Raw genomic sequence first — 19,950 nt, forward strand, 5'->3', positions numbered from 1 at the left:
AGATTTTTCACGATGTCTCCCATCTAGGTAAATATGGAGAATTGATTTTCACTGATCTAAGGTTCGAGTCTAACATGGGCTTGAGAATCGAGTCTAACCCTAGCTTGAGAATCAAGTCTAACTAGGGACAAATTTGTGAACATTGATGAACTATTTGGAGAATAGACAAACATAAAAGGAAAGATTATATCGATTTCTACTGAATTTACCAATCTTAGAAAAACATCATTTTTATTATTATTACAGAACGAATTGAAATGGATTTTTATAGATCTATAACAACATTTAAATTTATAAAGGAAATATCACATACTCAATTTGTGCAATCTGTAGCCAATACGATTATGATCTGTGTGATCTGTAGGTAACCTGCAAAACCAAAGCATTCGTTCCTCTATTGGCGCCGCCTCCTCTCTGTAAAAAGTAATCAAAAGAAGAAGAGACCCCAAGAAAAATTATAGATAGAAAACAATGATAGAAGGAAGAAAACATCTGCAAAATAGGACATACGTAGACTCAAATCTCAAATCTCGTAGGCATACACAAAGTCTCTAGCCAGACAATGGTTCTTAGATCCCTAATTTGGCCGAAAGAAAAGGTTGATTCAAGAAAGGATCCACTAAAAACAACCTAAAACCGTATAAGCCCATTGGTAAATGGATTTAAATTCACAGATAGGTTGTAATTGGCAGCTGTCTGTTGACCCTAAACAACCAAATGCACAACTGTCGGTCACCAACCAAACGGTCAATCCCCATTCAACACCTTCGAGTTAGGTAACCACTGTCTATTTGATGCTACGGTTAATAGATGTCTTATGGTATCTGTACGCGACTAGGAGGGACAACCGCAGTTCCGATGGTCATCGGGATTTCACTGAAAGTTGTCACTTTGACCTTTGACCCTTTGAAACAATGTGGACACAACGCATGGGGACACATGGTATGTACGGTAGGGGATCAGAATGGTAGTATAGTGGTCTTAGACATGAACAGATTGTGTGGAGATTAGCCAGTCCCCATAAGACCCTCCTCATAAAAAAGAGAATCCTATATATATTATATATACAAATAATCTTTATAACTCTTTAAAACAACAAAATTGGACTTAAAAAATAAACCTGTAGGTTACGAGACCCTGCCTAAATGGACGCTTAAAACCTAACAACTGTGATTAACTGGTTTTTCTGAGCAGAGTGAAAATTAGAAATGATACTTTCGGTGAAGTAGAACCAGCGATATCGCGAGAGGAACTTTGGAGCACACAGTTCAGCAATCAGTTTCTCTTTTAATTCCCTTACAAATTTCCTCAGCACATCAAATTCATTCCCATTCGCTCCAATCAATTTCTCGAATCTTCTGAAACTTTGTTAAAATGGCAGCATTGGATCAAGCACTGAGGAGGCCTGTGGCGGCCACAATCCGAATGATTGTCCCAGCGGGAGGAGCAAAACCTGCGCCGCCCGTCGGCCCTGCGCTTGGTCAGTACCGCCTTAACCTCATGACGTTCTGTAAAGATTTCAATGCCCGCACACAGCATATCAAGCCAGATACTCCCATGTCCGTTCTTCTCACTGCTTATAAGGATAACTCTTTTGATTTCATTGTCAAATCCCCCTCGGTCACATGGTACCTTAAAAAGGCCGCTGGAATTCAAGCCGGAAGTGGTAAGCCCGGGCACGAGACTGTAGCTACGCTCAGCGTTAAGCATATTTTCGAAATCGCAAAGATCAAGCAGTCTGATCCTAATTGTCAGACTATGCCTCTCGAGTCCATCTGTAAGTCCATTATTAGTACGGCTAGGACAATGGGGATTAAAGTTTTGAGAGACTTAGATTAGGTTTTTTTGAAATATTGTAGTGTAATTTAATATGCTCTTTGAAGTTATATCTCAAAGCTAAAAGGGGCCTCAATTTGTTTGATAGTATATGCCATGCGCGATGGAATGCGGTCTTTTATGCGGATTGTAATTCAACATTTCTTCGTAGACAATTTATTACATAATGCCTTCTTTTTGATAATTCTTCTTTTCTGGATAACGTTTTATTCCGTGCTTTGGTAATTAAATTTTAATTTAAGTATCCATCAATGAGATAGTAACGGGCGAATGGCACGAAGTAGATTGCAATCTGTGTTTATAATGACTGGAAAATCTGAAACAAGACTAAATGTTTATTGTTATGGACTAATATATTGGTAGAGTTTTGTTTGTTTGGAGACACCTGAAGACTAGGATTCTGATCCCTTCGCAATGAATAACGAAGAGTAAGTTTAGGTTAGAAAGAAGAATTGATCCAAATATTTGTACGAAAAACGGTTCAATGTATAAAAGTTGTCTAAGATGTCTGGAAAAGTTCAAACAATACCAGATATTATTCTATAGCATTGTTTCATAATTAGGAATTATAATTTCTTTGCAGTGATTGCTGAATTCTGTGATCAGATTGAAAGTTAAAAGTTTCATCCAGATGTGGATCAGCTATGTGTATGATTGAAATGACAAAGCATCCAGTAATTGAAAGTGTGTCTATGACGACCACGAAAAGTGGAAAGAATAATAGCATTAATAGAACCATAATCAGGTTTTAGGTTTCTTTGCAACAAGTGATGAATTTGGTAGTTGATTTCTTGTTAGATCTTCATGAAACTGTGCATTACTTCATTTAGAAAGGATGGAACGATAAGTAGTGTAACAACTAGAAATGTTTTCATCACATATGGTTTTTGGTTTCTTCCTCCATATACATAAAACCACCTCTTTTTTGTGGAGAGAGTGGGCATAACTATCCATTGAATAATTAAATCATTATCTCGCCAAAAGCATTTTGAACTTCCATCATACAACCCTTTTGATTTAGGGCCTGTCATAAGAAGGAGAAGAAATGGTGCAGGTCTAATTATAGAAATTATAAAGTTGCTTTTGAACAATCTATTTATCTTTTTAAAACAGTTGAAGAAGCTTATTTTTTTTCTGTTGGTAAGTATTTCTGAAGGGGTAGCTACCTTCATTAAAATCCAAAGGAAATGGTACATTGCACAGGGCTAGAAGAACCTCAGCCCATCTGTCATATCATAGATCCTACCTGGCTGCTGGGAATACAACACATCCTTAAACACACAAATTTGTCAAAGATGCCCAAAACCCATGATTCAAGCCCTTCCATAAGTGGGACGAGCTCAGTCCATTATTAGCTGTATTAGTGTTGCTAATGGCAACTATTAGTAGCAATTTTGAGGTGACAACAACTGCCATGATGAATCTGATCCTGGCCATAATATACTTAAGATTTATTCTACAGTGCTTCTGGTAATTCATTGAGGTTACCTCCGCTGGGGAGCCCAAAGCCTATCAAGGTAGGTCTACCTGCCAATCCTTATACAGTACAGCTTCCAGACCTGCCCAATCAGATGAACTCTCCCCTGGTTGATCCACACAGTACACCTTTAGTAGCCAAGAGGTCTGCTGCACCATTAGCCTCTCAATGAACATGCTTGATTGAAAAATCTTTAATTTGTTCCCACTGATCCCCAATCTTGACAATCCAATTCTTTAGCTTTGACTTGGAGATGTGTCTGTTCCAGTGTTGCATGGAGACACATCCCCAACCCCCTGGAACACGTTCTAGAGATGGGGAGGCGTCTCCTTTCTTGATTTATGTGGAGACTTTGCAGGATTACAGTCCACTATATTTTAGATTTGGACACCAGTTAAAGGGTTAAGAATCTCAGAGCAACTCTAACAATGGAAATGAGTGGGGATTTCAGTGTTGTAGGGGGGTTTTGGTGTTACAGTCACCTAGTATTATTAAAATATTGTTACAGTCCACTATATTTTCAAATTTTCTATATATTTTTAATTATATTGAAAAGTGGCATTTCCTAGTACCACCATCTTCTATTTTGAAAAAATAGTTGTCTTGATACTGGTATCAGTCTCCATAGTGTCCAAGTATCCTTGTCTCCATGCAAACTTGGTCTATTCTTGATTGCATTTACACATATCAGCAAATTGCCTTCCATATCTATATTGTTTAGGCCCTTACAAAGCCGTAGAATTGAGCAATGGCTTCAAATTTAGCTTCATACAAAGCCATAGACCTTAAGCAAGGGCTTCAAATTCAGCTTCATACAAAGCCATAGACCTCGAGCAAGGGATTCAAATTCAGCTTCATTGTTCAGAGCGATTCTGATTCTTCAAGAGAAAGCCCAAATGATGGCCCATTGCAGTCTCTTAGGATGCCTCCTATTATAGATGGGCTGAAGTTGCAAGAGCTTAGAATTTAGCTCAATTGTTTGTAACTTCGTAGCAATTCCGATCCTTTTAGAGAAAGCCTAGATGACGTGCCCATGTTATGAGTCCCCAAGGAGGTGCTGACTAGCTAGTCAACAATCTCCCCCTCAACACCCAATGAAGTGAGACTCGGACTTGTGAGCCAGGGTTCTAGGGCTCTGATACCAATTGTTGAAATCATTTGCCATTGTGCCAAAAGCTCAAATTGTCAACGCTTGATACAAATGCCAGATTTAACCCAACCCATGGGAGGTAGTTAAGCCATGTCATGAGTCTCCAAGGAGGTGTTTATTGCCAAGTCATCATCCTTGGTATATTTTGTAATAGTTAAGCCATTTCATGAGTCTCTAAGGAGGCGCTGACCACCAAGTCAACATCCTTGGCATATTTTACAATAATGGAAAAATTCCATCTTGTGGAGATATCCATCATGGAGCATAGATGAGGTCTTCATAATAGGGCGTTAGTTATAATTTTTTTTTGCCTTTTGTCTACTCAATTTATAAGTCATATGTTTGTATTTTGCTGACTTGTTTTGTTGTCTATCATTTAAGTCTTTATGGTTTAAGAAGAATCTTAGACTATTATGATCAACTTTAGAATGATCCTCCCACAAACTAGGTACTTTCTAAATTTTGTTAGGGCATACATGGTTGCTAACATTTCCTTATTGTATATGGAATAGTTATTTTTGGTTTCCTGTTATGCCACCTTTTAGGATCTATTATTATTGATGAATATTTAATCAATAAAATTTTCATAATCATTATTTTAGTATCGAATGATGTTATTATTTGAATTTAGGATCGAAAAGTATAGATGTTGTCCAAGTTACCTAGACGCCAAATGTGCAATGGATTCGCTCAAAGCTTACAGGTCCGAGCCCGTGTCTCGAAGGATCACAAGTTGCTGACCCCTACCCTATCTTGGGACAAAGATCCAATTGCTTGGACTTAGACAAGCATCTCCTTAGTAACCTCATACACTTTTACCAGAAATCGAATGATCACACCATTAAAAATAATCATGTAATATTAGAATGTTAAATTTATCCTTATTTCCAATATTGGCCCCATTACAATTATATATTTAATTTTGTTGTTCTTAATATTGATATTAGGAATTATATACTTATTTATTATTATTTCTATTTATAAAATGTACTTCATAATTTGTATTTCACAATTCATATTATTTATAACATTCCCCACATATAAAGTGAGACATTGTTTCTAGTGATATACCCTTAATGAATATAAATGTACCAAGAATAGTGGGTGACATGGACAATACTTTATAGTGGTGAATGAAATCAGCCTGTTCCAAATTTTGGTACCTTTTGCAGAAAACGGTGCAGTCCTTTAATGATTCTTATATTCTCTTTCCTTATAAACCTTTCAATCTACTGCTTTATTCTATACGTTATATGCTTTTATTATTGACTTTTTATTTTCTGCATTTCTATCTTGTCAAATAATATGGGATGGGTCAAGCCAATTAAGAGGCTGCCCTCCTCATTTTTATAAATTCATTTCCCAAGTCTTTTTGTTATATGTGCTTTACCTTTTTTCAGTGGCTATTCGTATTGCCTGCTGATTGTTGGGGTATTCTCTAAAAACATTATTTTGTTCACTTTTTTTGTATGTTTTTCCTTATATCTCCCATGCCATTTCATATTATTTTGAACTCTATTTTATAGTCGCTTTTTTAAATGGTCATGACTCTGATTTTTATCATGCCGACGTCTTATTTAACCGATTCATGTTTTTTAGTTTAGAATTATTTTACATTTGATCATAATTTAATATTGTTTATGTATATACTATTTGATGATATTTAAATATTATTGCTTGTTTTTATTTAATTATTTTATTTGTTTATTAAATACTTATAATAATTTGGGTTATTACATCATCTTAATCATTTGTTTCTTATTGGCATTCATTATACAAAATATCTATGAATAGATTTTCATATGTTTATTTTTTAATATTTGAAGTATTCTAATTCAATGTTGATTTTCATTATTAAATAGGATATTGCATTTCCTTTATTTTTCAAACTTCAAAATCTATAGGATGTTTGTTTTGCATTAGTACCGCTCCAGTATCTCTTTTGGAGGCGTCACATCTAACTCAAATGGTAATGAGAAGTTTGGAGTGGCCAAAACTGGGTAAGAGCTCATTATTTCTTTTAACTTTTCAAAGGCTTGTTCGGTTTGTGAACTCCACGAGATTGCACCTTTCCTGGATAAATTTGTTACTCATATTCTGCAAGTGATAGGTAAAATTATTGTTGTATTAACAAATGATCAAAGAGATCGTTATAAAGAAATTATAAATTTACAAAATATAAAGTTTGTAATAAGAAACTTAAGAAGATTGAAAAGACAATTTTATCGACACGATATACATAAATATACAAAGATCACCATTAAAGTAATAAAATAATAATATTCTAATATCCTCCCTTAATGATCAATCTATCAACAACACCAGGCTGTCCCCTGAACTTAACAATTTTATTTGGACCAAGAGGCTTGATGAGAATATTTGCGCTTTGGTCCGTTGTTGGAACATACTGCAACTGAATTGTCTTGCTTGCAACCAAATGTTGAATGTTATGACAATAAACGTCCACATGTTTGGTTCTTTCATGGAAGATCAAATTCTTGGCAAGTTCGAGAACTCCTAAGTGCCAAAGAACAAGGGAGTCAGTCCTACTTGAGAGATCTGCATATCACAAGCATCCGTCGAAACCAAACTACCTTAACAACTCCTTAGTATTTTGCTTCTTCTGAGGAGAGTGAGACCGCATGTTGGTTTTTACTAGTCTAGATGACTGCACTTGTAACACCCCCGCCAGGAAACCCGAAAGGATAAGATTAAATGTTACTAAGTTTGGTGAATAATTTTCTTTTGAATTGCTTTCACTTACTAGTTTGCCATATCTTAGATGTAACAGTCTTAACAGGTTCCCTAATGTTGTTCTTAAACACCATTACTTAATATCCAAGCTCAAGAGTTTGGTTTTCTGATCGAACCAACTCAACAAGTATTACTTAATATAAGTTAAACCATACAACAGTTAATATCCATTTCTATGTTATATTATTTAGGGTTTTAAATCATCTATTTTTATATTCTTAGATCTGCTAGTAGAACCTTACCATTTTTAATTAGGATAATCTACATCTAACCTTATAGAAGTAAGGGTATGATAATAAACACTTACATAGTTATTTGCTAACCATTTGTTTCTTAACCCAAGTAATACTTATACAATTTCAATTACTTTTACCATTTCCAAATTAGGAGCAAATGTCATAAGCTTTATAAATCAAATGCATTTACTTATTGTGCAATAAAGATACATGAGATAGATTTAAACCATTAACTACAAATGTTAACCAAATCATCTTCTATTTACTAATTACTTTGATTATTCATTTGATAACATTATGAAGAGTACATGGTTCTTTTATTCATCATACATATTATCATTATCATCATCGAAATATAAAGGAATATACAATGCCATGACATCATCATAATTTCACCCATCTTTTGAAGTAATACAATATGTTCACATTTCCCTTTATTTCTCCTAAAAATAGCTTTTACCCTTTTTACATAATTTTTTATTTCATGATACATATACATATGACTTGTACTTTCTACAAGATTTTACATTACAATTACATTTATTTCTTCCAAGGAAATGCAAGATATCGACTTCAAGAAATAATCTTCAACGATTCCTCAACAAGGATCCATACAAAGTCATTCATGAAAACTCGAGCAATACCTCAAAAATATTTTACCACCCAACCATGTAGAGCCAGTAATGAGCTAGGAGACAAGACCATGATCCACATAGGTTCTAATGCATTGGAAGGCTTATACCTTGAAATCCGAAGTACAAAAGATAACATAAAACCACATGGACGCAAAATGCCAAATGAAGTCATAAAGTAAATGGACAACCTAAGGCAAAAGCATGTGTGAGAGGTTCAACTACATCTTGGTGAGTATCATCTTACATTCTTATATGTTGGGATCAACCTGCGAGGGAGCTAGACCATCATGCAACACAAAATGTTCCTACCCAAGTACTTTAATAGGAACATGCACGATGTGCCTAGTACATTTTTGTAATGTTGGGATCAACTTGCTGGGGAGCCAGACCATCCTACAACACAAAATGTCCCTACCCGAGTACTCCAACATGTACAAAATCCAATTATCTTGATTAATGTTGATTCCCAAACCCCCATAATTCATTAATTTTATTGATGTTTCCACTTGATTACAAAAAACTCACATATAGAGCCAACCCGCACTGGTCTCTAATGCATAGGATCCTCTAGCGACCACTTGTGGGCCCTAGCACCTATGGTGAGCCGCTCACCTAGGGCCTCTACCCCACTCACCAAAAGAAATCAAAAGTCCACAAAGAGTTTTAGAGCACAAAAACCTAGGGTCCCAAACCCTAACTCATCTATGAAGCACATCCACATGAAACATCATAAAATCACAAAAATATAACCTACTTGCTTTTCCAATGAACCACAAAATCCATAAGCCTCTAGTGACCAAAAGAAAATTCATTTAAAATCCAATTCAATCAGTCAGGAGGGAAAATTGGCTTAGGGCATATTTCTTGGGTCCCATAGCCCTAGGTCAATCCACTAAACCCTAATTCTTCACATGGGCAATAAAATGCAACAAACATATATCAAACACTTTGTAAGCATGAATATCACATCTCCAGAAAATAAAATGCCTTAGATGCAGATACAAGGTCCCAAAATATAAAAAGATAAGCTGAATTGCTGATTTTTGAATTTTGGCTAAGTTTGAAATTTCTTAAAAACTTCAAAAATAAAAAATCTTTATACTCCTATGGGGCTGAACCCTATCTCAAAAGGTGCAGGATGTATAACATAAAATGTAACCACTTATAATTAAATGTTCATTTTATGTTACACCTTGATGCTGAAATCAGTCTCTACAGGTCAAATTGGCTAAATTTCACTATTGCTGCGCATCCATTTATTATTCTTGCGCTTTGGTTTGGTATTCTTACGCATTCATTAAATATTGCTGCGCTTTCATGCATTATACCTGTGCATCTATGCAATATAGTTGCGCTTTTGTGCATTTCTTAAGAACTGCGCATCTATTCTTTATTGCTTTGCCTTGTTCCTTACAGTTGCGCTTTTGTTTTCTAGAGTTGCACTTTTGTTTCATAAAGCTGCGCTTTTGTTTTCTAATGTTGCACTTTTGTTTAAAGTGACTGACAAGCCATAAATACACAAAATTTAGCATATGTGAGGTATTCTTGCGTATATGTTCAATATACTTGCGCATTTATTCCAGGGATTCAAAAAAAATATAGAATGTAAGGAATTGAATTTCTAAGTTGACCTGAGCAAGTTTTTCTGTGTCTTGGGAATCCAAGTCATTACAGTCCCAAAATAACACGTTGAGATTATCCCCCTATGAGTTTCTAAAAGGAATTATAGTGATCATACAAAAGGAGAGTTTCATAAGCACAACTACAATACTATATTTTTAGACGTAATAATTCCATTAATCCAATCAAACGCTAAGCATTGCTAATGTTCATAATTAAATTTCTTCCTTTGATTAAATCAAGTTTTCTAAGAAGGAAGTGAGAGGGAAGAAGCCTACTTGTTTCTCTTGATGTGTGGCCTGTAGGTGAATTGATGTGCCTGAACTCCATGCTATCCTTGAGTCTCCTATGATCCTAGGATAATCATTTTATTTAAAGTTTCTCTATGGTTTTAGGTTCCCGCAAAAGCTCCGTATTTATAGGAGAAGGATGTCATTTCCACTTGGTTGCATCCGTTGGGAATGACCTCCTACTATGGTTTGATTGATTAAATTAAACCGAATTATGTTTATTATTATTATTTTTGTTTTAATTTCTAAATAGTTAATAGGTTTTCTTGGCTATCAAGAATTCCCTTCTTAAATAAATTCTATAGCCCAATGGTAAGTCTCTACAATCTCACATATGAGGTCAGGGGTTTTTTTTGATGCTTTGGTAGCTTTAGTAGGATAAGATTGTGAGATCAAAGACAAACTAATATATATATATATATATATATATATATATATATATATATATATATATATATATATATATATATATATATATATATATAGACATGTCTCATGAAGGGACATATCTCTCTCTTGGTTCATTTCTCATACAAATACAATAGGACGCTGTCATTTGGAAAACACATACCAAGATTATGGCAATGCTATCACATTTGCAGTGGTCCTCAGGAAAACAACAGGTTCAACTTCCATGCCATTTTACTATTCCTCATTACTAACTTGTCTACAATTCCATGTTATTATCCATCTCCTCTATCATTCTTGAAGAGCATGTTAGGTGAGATGGTAATTAGTGTGTTTAGAAGGGGTCGAGTCACAATTTTGAGTTTCTTAGGGGATTTTAGTGTAAATATATATCTATTGTTTTTATTTCCTCATTATCCTTTTTCCTATTTTTGCTTTGCTATATTTATTTACAAAACTACATAATTAAACTAAGACTCACAGTGTTTCTAAAATTAAAACCACACATGCAACTAATAGTTAATGTATATTTGTTTGAGCATTATATGTGCACCCATATATACTCGGATAAATATACCTAAGTGACCTACACAAACATCATGACATCAAGATCACAACTATTCATAACTCACAAATAAAAGTATCAATGTCTCAAAGTATTAACTCAAGATCAATACTATGCATAAAACAACCAATATAAGAGCAAATATCAAATTAGAGGTAAAATTCCCAAAGATCCCCAATTGGTAAAAGACTCTTTAATAAGGAATTCTAAGCTCAAGGTGCTTATATGGATAATGGATCCATCTCCTTTTTAGCAACAACTGATATGAGGATTTTGAGGCACACTCAAACCTTTCTAGCCAGGTGGAGTCGATGCTTGGTACTTGTACACACCTGCATTACTGACTGACAAGATACAATAAATAAATAAATAAATATATACACACACAAATAGTGACAGGCAAGGAAGGAGTGCAACATCGTGCAGACCTTCCGAAGAAGTGACTACGATTGCCTCCTCTCATCCAAAAAACACGTGAAGTGGAGATTGCTTGAAGACCAAAATCACTCAAATTAGAGAATAAGTCGCTTGATGATTATTGTTCTATTGAATTTCTTCAATCTCTTTTCTTATAGAAGAGGTAGCTCACAAAACAAACACTTGGTTGCCTAGTATGGTGTTTTGGTGCCAAACTATTTGTGTGTATATTTCCAAGAAGGCCCAATCCATAATGCAAGGAATAATAAATACAATTTTTTTTGAACAAATCTATATCAAGTGTTTATGAATGATCAATAATATTGTATGCCAACACTAAAGGCCAATTAACATATTGTAGCTCTAGGTCGGCTCAAGAAGGGATATGGCCTAGCTACAAATATCAACACTCCCTTTTAGCTAGGGAGGATCACTTTTGAACAAGTAGGTCATGTGGTGACAACTATGATAGCTGCTCTCAAAGAATGAGTCCATCATGGCTACTACCATTGATGGAAATGAAATAAAACACAAGTGCTTATTGTCATCTTAACATGATCTTCAACATAGCTACTCTGGAAGGGTGAACAAACACAATCATGGAATTTCTTCCATGATGTCGACCATACCTACTTGCAAAGGGTGGATTCATCATGCCTACTCAGAGAGGGTGGTTCCACCATACCTACTACTAGAGGGTGGACAATGAGGGCTTGCACCTCAAACTTCTCTCAGAGAAGAATACATTACCACCTCGCCTACTTATAGAGGGTGGACAATTGGGGCTTGCACCTCAGACTTCTCCCAAAGAAGAATGCATTACCACCTCGCCAATTTGTAGAGGGTGGTTCCACCGTACCTACTCGCTGGGAGTGGACAATGAGAGGTTGCACCTTAGACTTCTCCCAGAGAAGAATGCATTACCACCTTGCCAACTTGTAGAAGGTGGTTCCACCATACCTACTCGTTGGGGGTGGACAATGAGGGCTTGCACCATAGACTTCCAGAGAAGATTGCATTACCACCACACCTACTCGCACAGAGTGGAAGACATATCTCAATGTATTGTTGATATTGAGACTCCCTCTCAGCCAAAGCTTCATTCTTCACAATTCCAAGCTTCTCTCTGATGTACGTGAACTTCAGTTGAGCAAGAGGCTTGATGAGACATCTGCTATTCAGTGCCACTCCAGCTGAATAGCATTCCTTTGCACCTTATTTTGGACATAGTGATACTGAATTTCTACATGCTTTGTTCTGTCATGAAATATTGGGTTGGCAAAGAGCATCACATAGCTCTAGTTATCACTATGATTACCTGTAAGCTCCCAAGATTTTCCAAACAATCCTGTAAAGGGTTTCCAAAGCCACACTGCTTCTGGAGCAGCCACACATGCTTCAATATACTCTGTCTCTGCATTACTTAATGCCACTGAGGACATCCTGTTGTACTAGGAAATCATAGCAGATCTCAAACTGAAGCATACTCCAGAAATGCTGTTACGACCGGTGACACTTCCTTTGGATCTAGGCATGATATCCCAAATGCAGAACTCCCTCTTAATCCCTGCCTCAACACAAAAATCATGAAAACTGCCTGAGGTGTATTCATTTCCATTGTCAGATGTTAACACTTTAACTCTTTTCCTGGGTAAGTTTTCAACCAATGCTTTAAACTCTTGGAATCTACTTAGGACATCATCATATTCTTTTGATTTTAGGAAATAGACCCACATAACACAAGATTCCACTTTGAGAGGCAACAGACACAGGTCCACATAAATCAGAATGCACAAGAGCTAATTTCTCCTTTGCCCAATTTTCACTTTGATGAAATGGCTTCTTAGTATCTTTACCCATAGCATAACCTTTACATTCTTCATTAATATGACTAAGATTAGGCGTACCTTTGATAATCTTTTCTAGTGTAGGAAGAGCTTGGAACTGGAGATGCCTAAGTATTCTATGCCACAACTCGCTTGTTTCAAGGAATTCATGAAGAAGAGCTCAAACTAGACGAGCTGAAAGATTGTATAAGCTATTATACTGGTTCCCAATGACATGAACAGATTTGATGCTAGACTTCTTCAGCCATGCAAGTACTCTTCCTTCAGAAGAGGCAATTTGATAACCTTGATCCTCCATGGCTGATATGGAGATGAGGTTCCTCTTGATTCCTGGCATGAACAAGATATCAGTGAGATGGAGAGAAATTTCAGAATCTCTGTTAAGGGAAGTAGCACCAAAGCCTGTTATAAAATAGCATGCATCATCTCCAGTGATCATGTGGAGGTTGGACTTCTCCAAGTCAGATAGAAGCTTTTGATAGCAAGTGATATGTCTTGATGCTCCACTATTGGTTAGCCAGGTGTCACTATCCATGGGAACATTGCTTGACAAGGCTGAAATGAAGAGGAAATCTTGGCATCCTTCAGGTTTGAGACTTTGTTTAGATTTTCTTTTTGTTGCTCTGATTGAGATGGACAGTTCCTTGCATAGTGATCATAATTGTCACATTTGAAGCACTTGATGCGAGAAAGATCCTTCCTTCTCTTTGAATCAGGAGCAGAATCGGACCTTTGATCTCTGTTTCTCTTAAAATTCTTCCTCTACCAATAGCCTCCTTTCTTCTTGTTGGACTGCGCAGCCACAACATAGTTGTCTTCTCTGTGCAAGATTTTGATAATACCTCTTGTGACCAGTCTTGGTTCTTCTTGAATGCAATCTGCCTTTGAATGATCAAACTTAGGGAGTTTCGATCTTGCACTTATCCCTTGTATGTAGGATTCCCAAGATGCCGGAAGACCATTGAGGGTTAACATGGTTAAGTCTTTGTCATCAACAATATTTCCAATATATGAGCGCTGATCTCTCAAATTGGAAATTCTCATGAAGTATGCTATGACCTCTTGGAGCTGATAGGTACAATGTGATCCTTTATAGAGTCAACCAAAATTTTCTGAGCTTGGAAGTCTTTCATCTTCCATTGAATCTTTTCATCTTCAGGTGCGGTCGATTTTCTACTCACAAAATCAGCAAGTTCACATCCATTCAAGTCTATCATAATTTGGTATCTCCATGAAGTCATGTTGGAAGCACCATCCAACCTATCTTCAATCCTGAGACTGCGCACCTTCTTGAATGGAGTAGAAGAATAGCAAATATGAATGGACAATTACTATCAATCTGATTACTCCTAATTTGAACCAAGCTCTGATACCATGTTAATTTTAGCAATCAGATTGAAAGTATATAACAGAATAAACAAAAATGAAACACATAACACAGTAACACATTGTTACCTGGGGAAAATCTCCCTTTTGGAGTTGAAAAATCCAGCAATAAAACTCTCTGAATATATTTTTCAAACAGAATTACAATCTTGCCTTACTCAGGCATACAAACTTATCTGATTTTGAATATTTGCAGTATATATCAGATTCACTGCCTTTGATGGATTGCTGCCTTTGACTGACGGATTGCTAATATTAGATCAGACTGTAGTTGACTTGCTGCCAATGGAATCAAATCGTGTATATTCTTGAAGGAAGTTGCTCATAGATGGAGATCGCTTGAAGATCAGTATTGCTCAAATCAGAGAATAGGTCGCTTGATGATTATTGTTCTATTGAATGTCTCTCTTCTTATGTAGGAGGTAGCTTACTAAACAATTGGTCAGCTCAGTATGGTGTTTTGGCGCTAAGTTTTAAATCTCCATTTAAATAACAAATTACACATATTTTGCAAGTTACATTTCCAAGCAGGCCTGACCCATATTGCAAGGAATAATAAATACAATTTATTTTGAACAAATATATATCAAGCATTTATGAATAATCAATAATACTTTATGTTAAGGCCGAAGGCCACTTAGCATATTTGTAGTGCTAGGTCAGCCCAAAAAGGGATCTGACCTAGCTACAAAAATCAACAAATAGAGTGTTCAAAATCCCTTTTTGGATGAAGTCTTGGTGGGTTGCTATAAACCTCTTTATATTCAACCGGTTCTTGGTTGGCAGATATCAGAACCACGTGGCTTCACCATCTGATAGCCTTAGAGACATATAGACGAAAACACTTTCTATTCTGAGACTTGTGCTCTAGTGTAATGCCCCTTTGAAGCCAATTCCGACTTATTGTTGTTTCCCTGGGTTGATATTTTGTTGTGGATCCTTGCTGCTGGTGGTGCCATGGATCTGAAATGGTTTCTTTTAAATCTTGCTACCTGACTTAATAAGTCTGCTGCTCAATCCTGAATTTGATTTTAGAATTATATTTCGATGTGTTTCTTTGCCCTATGTCTCATTTTATATTTATATCTTCATAGAGCTGCTTCTCTTCATGTTCACACCCCTTTTGAACTTATGGTTTACCTATTATTTTATATAACTTAAATCTTTCCTTGTATAAGATTGGTGCCCTAGCTGCCTTCAATAATAATTATTTTGTTGATTTTGCTAATGCTTTATTGTGAGCCGGCCTTTTTATGTTATTGGAATATCAACTCTATATCTATTAGCAATAATCATTGTTGTTTCCCATCCCTATTATTGCTACCCTAATGAAAATATTAATCGTTGTTCCTTGCTGCGATTAGGGTTTCAAATGGGGGACATGACTATTAATGGCATAACCTGAATTTCATTGGATGATCTGTCAAGTCACTATTATTTAACTGAATTGATACGGAACATTCCTGGAGCTTCTTAGATGCAAACGACACTGTGATTACTTTCCCTGTTCACGTATATCTGTTGCGAACATGAATATTCGCAGGGCTCTTTATACTCAACTGGTTCTTGGTTTGCAGATATCAGAACCACACGGCTTCACAATCCGATAGCCTTAGAGACATATAGACAAAAACACTTTCTATACTAAGACTTGTGCTAGTGTAATGCCCCTTTGAAGCTGATGCCGACTTATTGATGTTTCCCTGGTTTGATGTTTTTTTGTTAATCACTGCTGGTGGCACCAGGGATCTGATATAGTTTCTTTAAATCTTGCTAACTGACTTTATAAGTCTGCTGCTACAAACATGAATCATTGCCATTGCAAACAAAAGAAACATTACCTTTTATGAGGTTCTTCTAATTTACCAACAGTCATCTATGCACATGACTCGAATATTATCAATATTAACAATATAATAGCCTATGATGCATCACATATGAAACATCTCCCAGCCAGCAAACATATGAAACATCAGATGCTAATGTAGATGACAATCTCGGATGAAAATAATAACACTGGTATGATAGATAGCTCCTGCAGCTATCCGACATTAACATCTTATTGCTACAATCATATCCCATACCTATCAAACATTCAGATGCCCCAGCTATCAATGAGATATAATTTTTTTTTTCCGCATCATTCCTTGTAAATGCTTCAATTGTAGAAGCTACTATAGAATGATGCCTTTTATCTCCTTCGATAATGACTTGTCTCTTATTTGTCTATTGTTACATCCCCTATTTTTCTCAATATAAAAATATTCTATATAGCCGTTGGGACTTCATTTGAACATGAATTGATTGGTGAAAACCGGTTATTCGTTATGGTTTCATGTGAAATTGAAGTATGAGTTATTCGTTATGGTTTCATGTGAAATTGAAGTATGAGTTATTCATTATGATTTCATGGGCATAAGAAGTGTTGGTTAATCGTTATGATGTCATATGAATTGGAAATGGCTAGTTGACATGGTTATTTGATTTTGTTAAAATGATTTGGGAAATATGTTATTACCATGGTAAATTTTTTTGCATGAACGTGACAAAGACGGGGGAGGCATTGCCAAGGAGGGAATTGGGAGGGAATTGGGTCGAAGGCATAACAAGTATGAGTCCTAAACCACCATGGCCAATGGAAAATGGACTAGGCAAGCAAGGGTATACCAAGTGATCACCATGAGCTGACTGGGTCAACATATTTTATAAGACAATAAAAGTATTCACTTGAGCTTGAACGAACTAAGAGCAATCAAATTTTATAAAACATCAGGAGTAAAATTATAATGTGAATGCTTATAATTATTTCCATTTTATGGCAATATTTTAATTTCAGTAATTCATGTCATTGGCCCTCTATATTTCTAGGGGTCATTTATTTATATTCTTTCATTGGGCCATTATTTTTCTAGTGGCCTATTTGTTATGGTTGAATTAGCGATATGTCTTGTCGGCCTTTTAGTGGCACTTGAATGTAACTTATGATGTTGCCACCTTTTTTTTATCTTGCTTGTAACTGAGCATGCTCTTGAAATAAGATGATCTCTTTATATGTAGTTGCATTCATACCAGCGATTGCTTTCCATAGTAGTGATTACATTCGCATTTGCTATTGGCGATTTCATTTTCCATCTGCAGATCTCATTCATAGTGCCGTGCTCCCTATTTGTGATAGCATTCCATATTACATTTGTCCTCTTTTGCGACTTGCACATATAGTGTTGTAATTCATCCTTGAGATTGCATTCCATATCACATTTGTTCTCTTCTGCATTTGCACCTATAGTGCCATGGGTTCATATCTATGATTGCATACGTAACAACCTTTGTTCCTCAATTGTGATTTATTTATACCAGCAATTGCTAGAACCTACAGACAAGGAGCCATACCAGAAATTCCAGTTTTCACTAGTACTTGAGGGTGATAATACTTATACCATGTCGTGCATTCTTTCTACATTTCTTTTTCCATTTTTGTTATATTGTAAGGCTCTAAAATTCTAGTTTGGAAACTTGAAAGAAACATTGATAATATAAATAGAGCCATACAAACTAGCTTTGAATTGACTGTTTTGTTTACATAAGTCTGTTTGTATAAAAGATGCATAAGGGTCCAAATGATTTGTTGCATACTATTATGATTGTTCTTTTTAGAAAAAATTAATTTGGAAGGATCTCCTATTCTGTGCATTACTTATATAGGGGCATCATCCATATGCCTCTGAGATAAGAGAAGGCACACTCAGAGAGATAAGGAAACTGTTATGAAATATCATGAATCTTTGATATTTTATATAAATGGTTATCATAAGCCTAGGTCGGGCAGAAACTATTTGACTATGATCAATAGAGATTGTTCAAGGATATAGACAACCACATTGAGATTTATCGAGGATGACCAGTAAGGTCAAGATGAAGAGTATGGGCTGATATCAAATGATTAGCGAGTTATACCTGCAAGAAAAGAGAATAAATTAGAAACAAAGTAAACAGTTCATGGACTTTAACAAATAAATATAGACTGAGTTAGCTCATGGTGATCAAATGGTACTAATCTTGTTGTCAAGTCATGTGGTAGGTTTAGTGGCATGCTTGTTGCTGTGATCACTAGCGGTCAGGGTTGCTAGCAGTTTGATAGATCGGCTGATGGGAATGACTCCATAGCCTAGCTGACTGCCTACCCGACACTCTAACACTAGGATGCTCAGTGGTAGGACAAGGGTGTCCCATGCCTAATCCTGGGTAGGGAGGGCCTTTCTTAGTTGAGATTGTGCAGGCATACTTAAGGGTCTATGGTTGGGAGGTTAAGCTCCTCACAATTTTCCTTCTCTCCACCAGATGCTAGGTTTTGTACAAGAGAGTGAGATGATTTGCATTCAAGTTAATCTTCTTTTAACAGGTATTTTACATGTATGTTCTTGCAAGTTTAGTTGAAGATATGTTTAGTTGGTTAACATGGTTCGATGTTACTCGGGGATGCGTCCCTTGTATATTTTCAGCTATCCCTGTCTTGAAAACATTTCGGAGACTTGGGGACACCTAGGGGACTTTGACTTCTAGAGCAAATTAGACTTCGACTCTCAAAGTAACACAAATTTGGCACACGAATTCTGCTGATTCTTATTTTTGAAGGTAAAATTATGTATAAGTACATACTTTATCCATGTTTTCATATAAATATTTTAAATTTTTCTATGTATTTTAATTTTCCCTATTCATTATATAGCCATCCCCATTTCTCGTCCCTTCTTGTCCCCAAAATGGGTTAAGAATTTCCTATCCCAGAAACTCGTCCCGTTGTCCCCTACTGTCTCCGTCCTGAAAACTTGGGGGAACATAGATATGGTTAAAGTAGCTACTCTCTTTTTAATTGATTAGGATTCTGTTGATCCGTTCTAACTGTTGATTCCTTTCATTTGAGTATGTGAAGTAGTTGTTATAATTGTCTTTCACATGATTATGGAAAGTAATATATCTTTTATTTATATTTAAATTGTTATGGAAAAATAGCTTGTTGCAGCAATGGTTAGTTATGATGGTAGTTATATATATTGCATTTGCTGATTGAATACTTTTTTAATATGCTATAGCCGTTAAACTCTATTGTATGAACATCTAAATAGCTGATAAGTAGGAAATAATTTCCATAGCAAGTCGAATTGTGATATTGCTATCAGGGTTTAACCATGTGATTTTGAGTCAAACTCATTGACCTATGTTTCATGAGTAGTGATTTAACATGAATACATCTCTCATGAGAATAAATGGAACACTTAACACTCATTGGATCTAGGTGATGCTTATTGGGGTAAAGCATTGGGACTTCCTG

At 35.9% G+C, this 19,950-nt stretch overlaps 1 protein-coding gene across 1 annotated transcript; it reads left to right on the top strand.

Moving 5' to 3' along the window:
- The first annotated feature begins 1,056 nt into the window (after positions 1–1,056).
- MRPL11 (mitochondrial ribosomal protein L11) lies at positions 1,057–2,020 on the top strand. The gene has a single exon (XM_089832354.1). It carries the CDS (start codon positions 1,375–1,377, stop codon positions 1,837–1,839), a length of 465 nt encoding a protein of 154 aa, XP_089688480.1. The 5' UTR covers positions 1,057–1,374; the 3' UTR covers positions 1,840–2,020.
- Positions 2,021–19,950: the final 17,930 nt, after the last annotated feature.

Source organism: Cupressus sempervirens, chromosome 5 (assembly GCF_028749045.1).
Source record: "Cupressus sempervirens isolate cs-2001-9-10 chromosome 5, ASM2874904v1, whole genome shotgun sequence".
Classification (NCBI taxonomy): domain Eukaryota; kingdom Viridiplantae; phylum Streptophyta; class Pinopsida; order Cupressales; family Cupressaceae; genus Cupressus; species Cupressus sempervirens.

Coding starts and splice junctions, on each gene's coding strand:
- MRPL11 (XM_089832354.1), top strand. CDS start 1,375: ATGGCAGCATTGGATCAAGCACTGAGGAGGCCTGTGGCGGCCACAATC.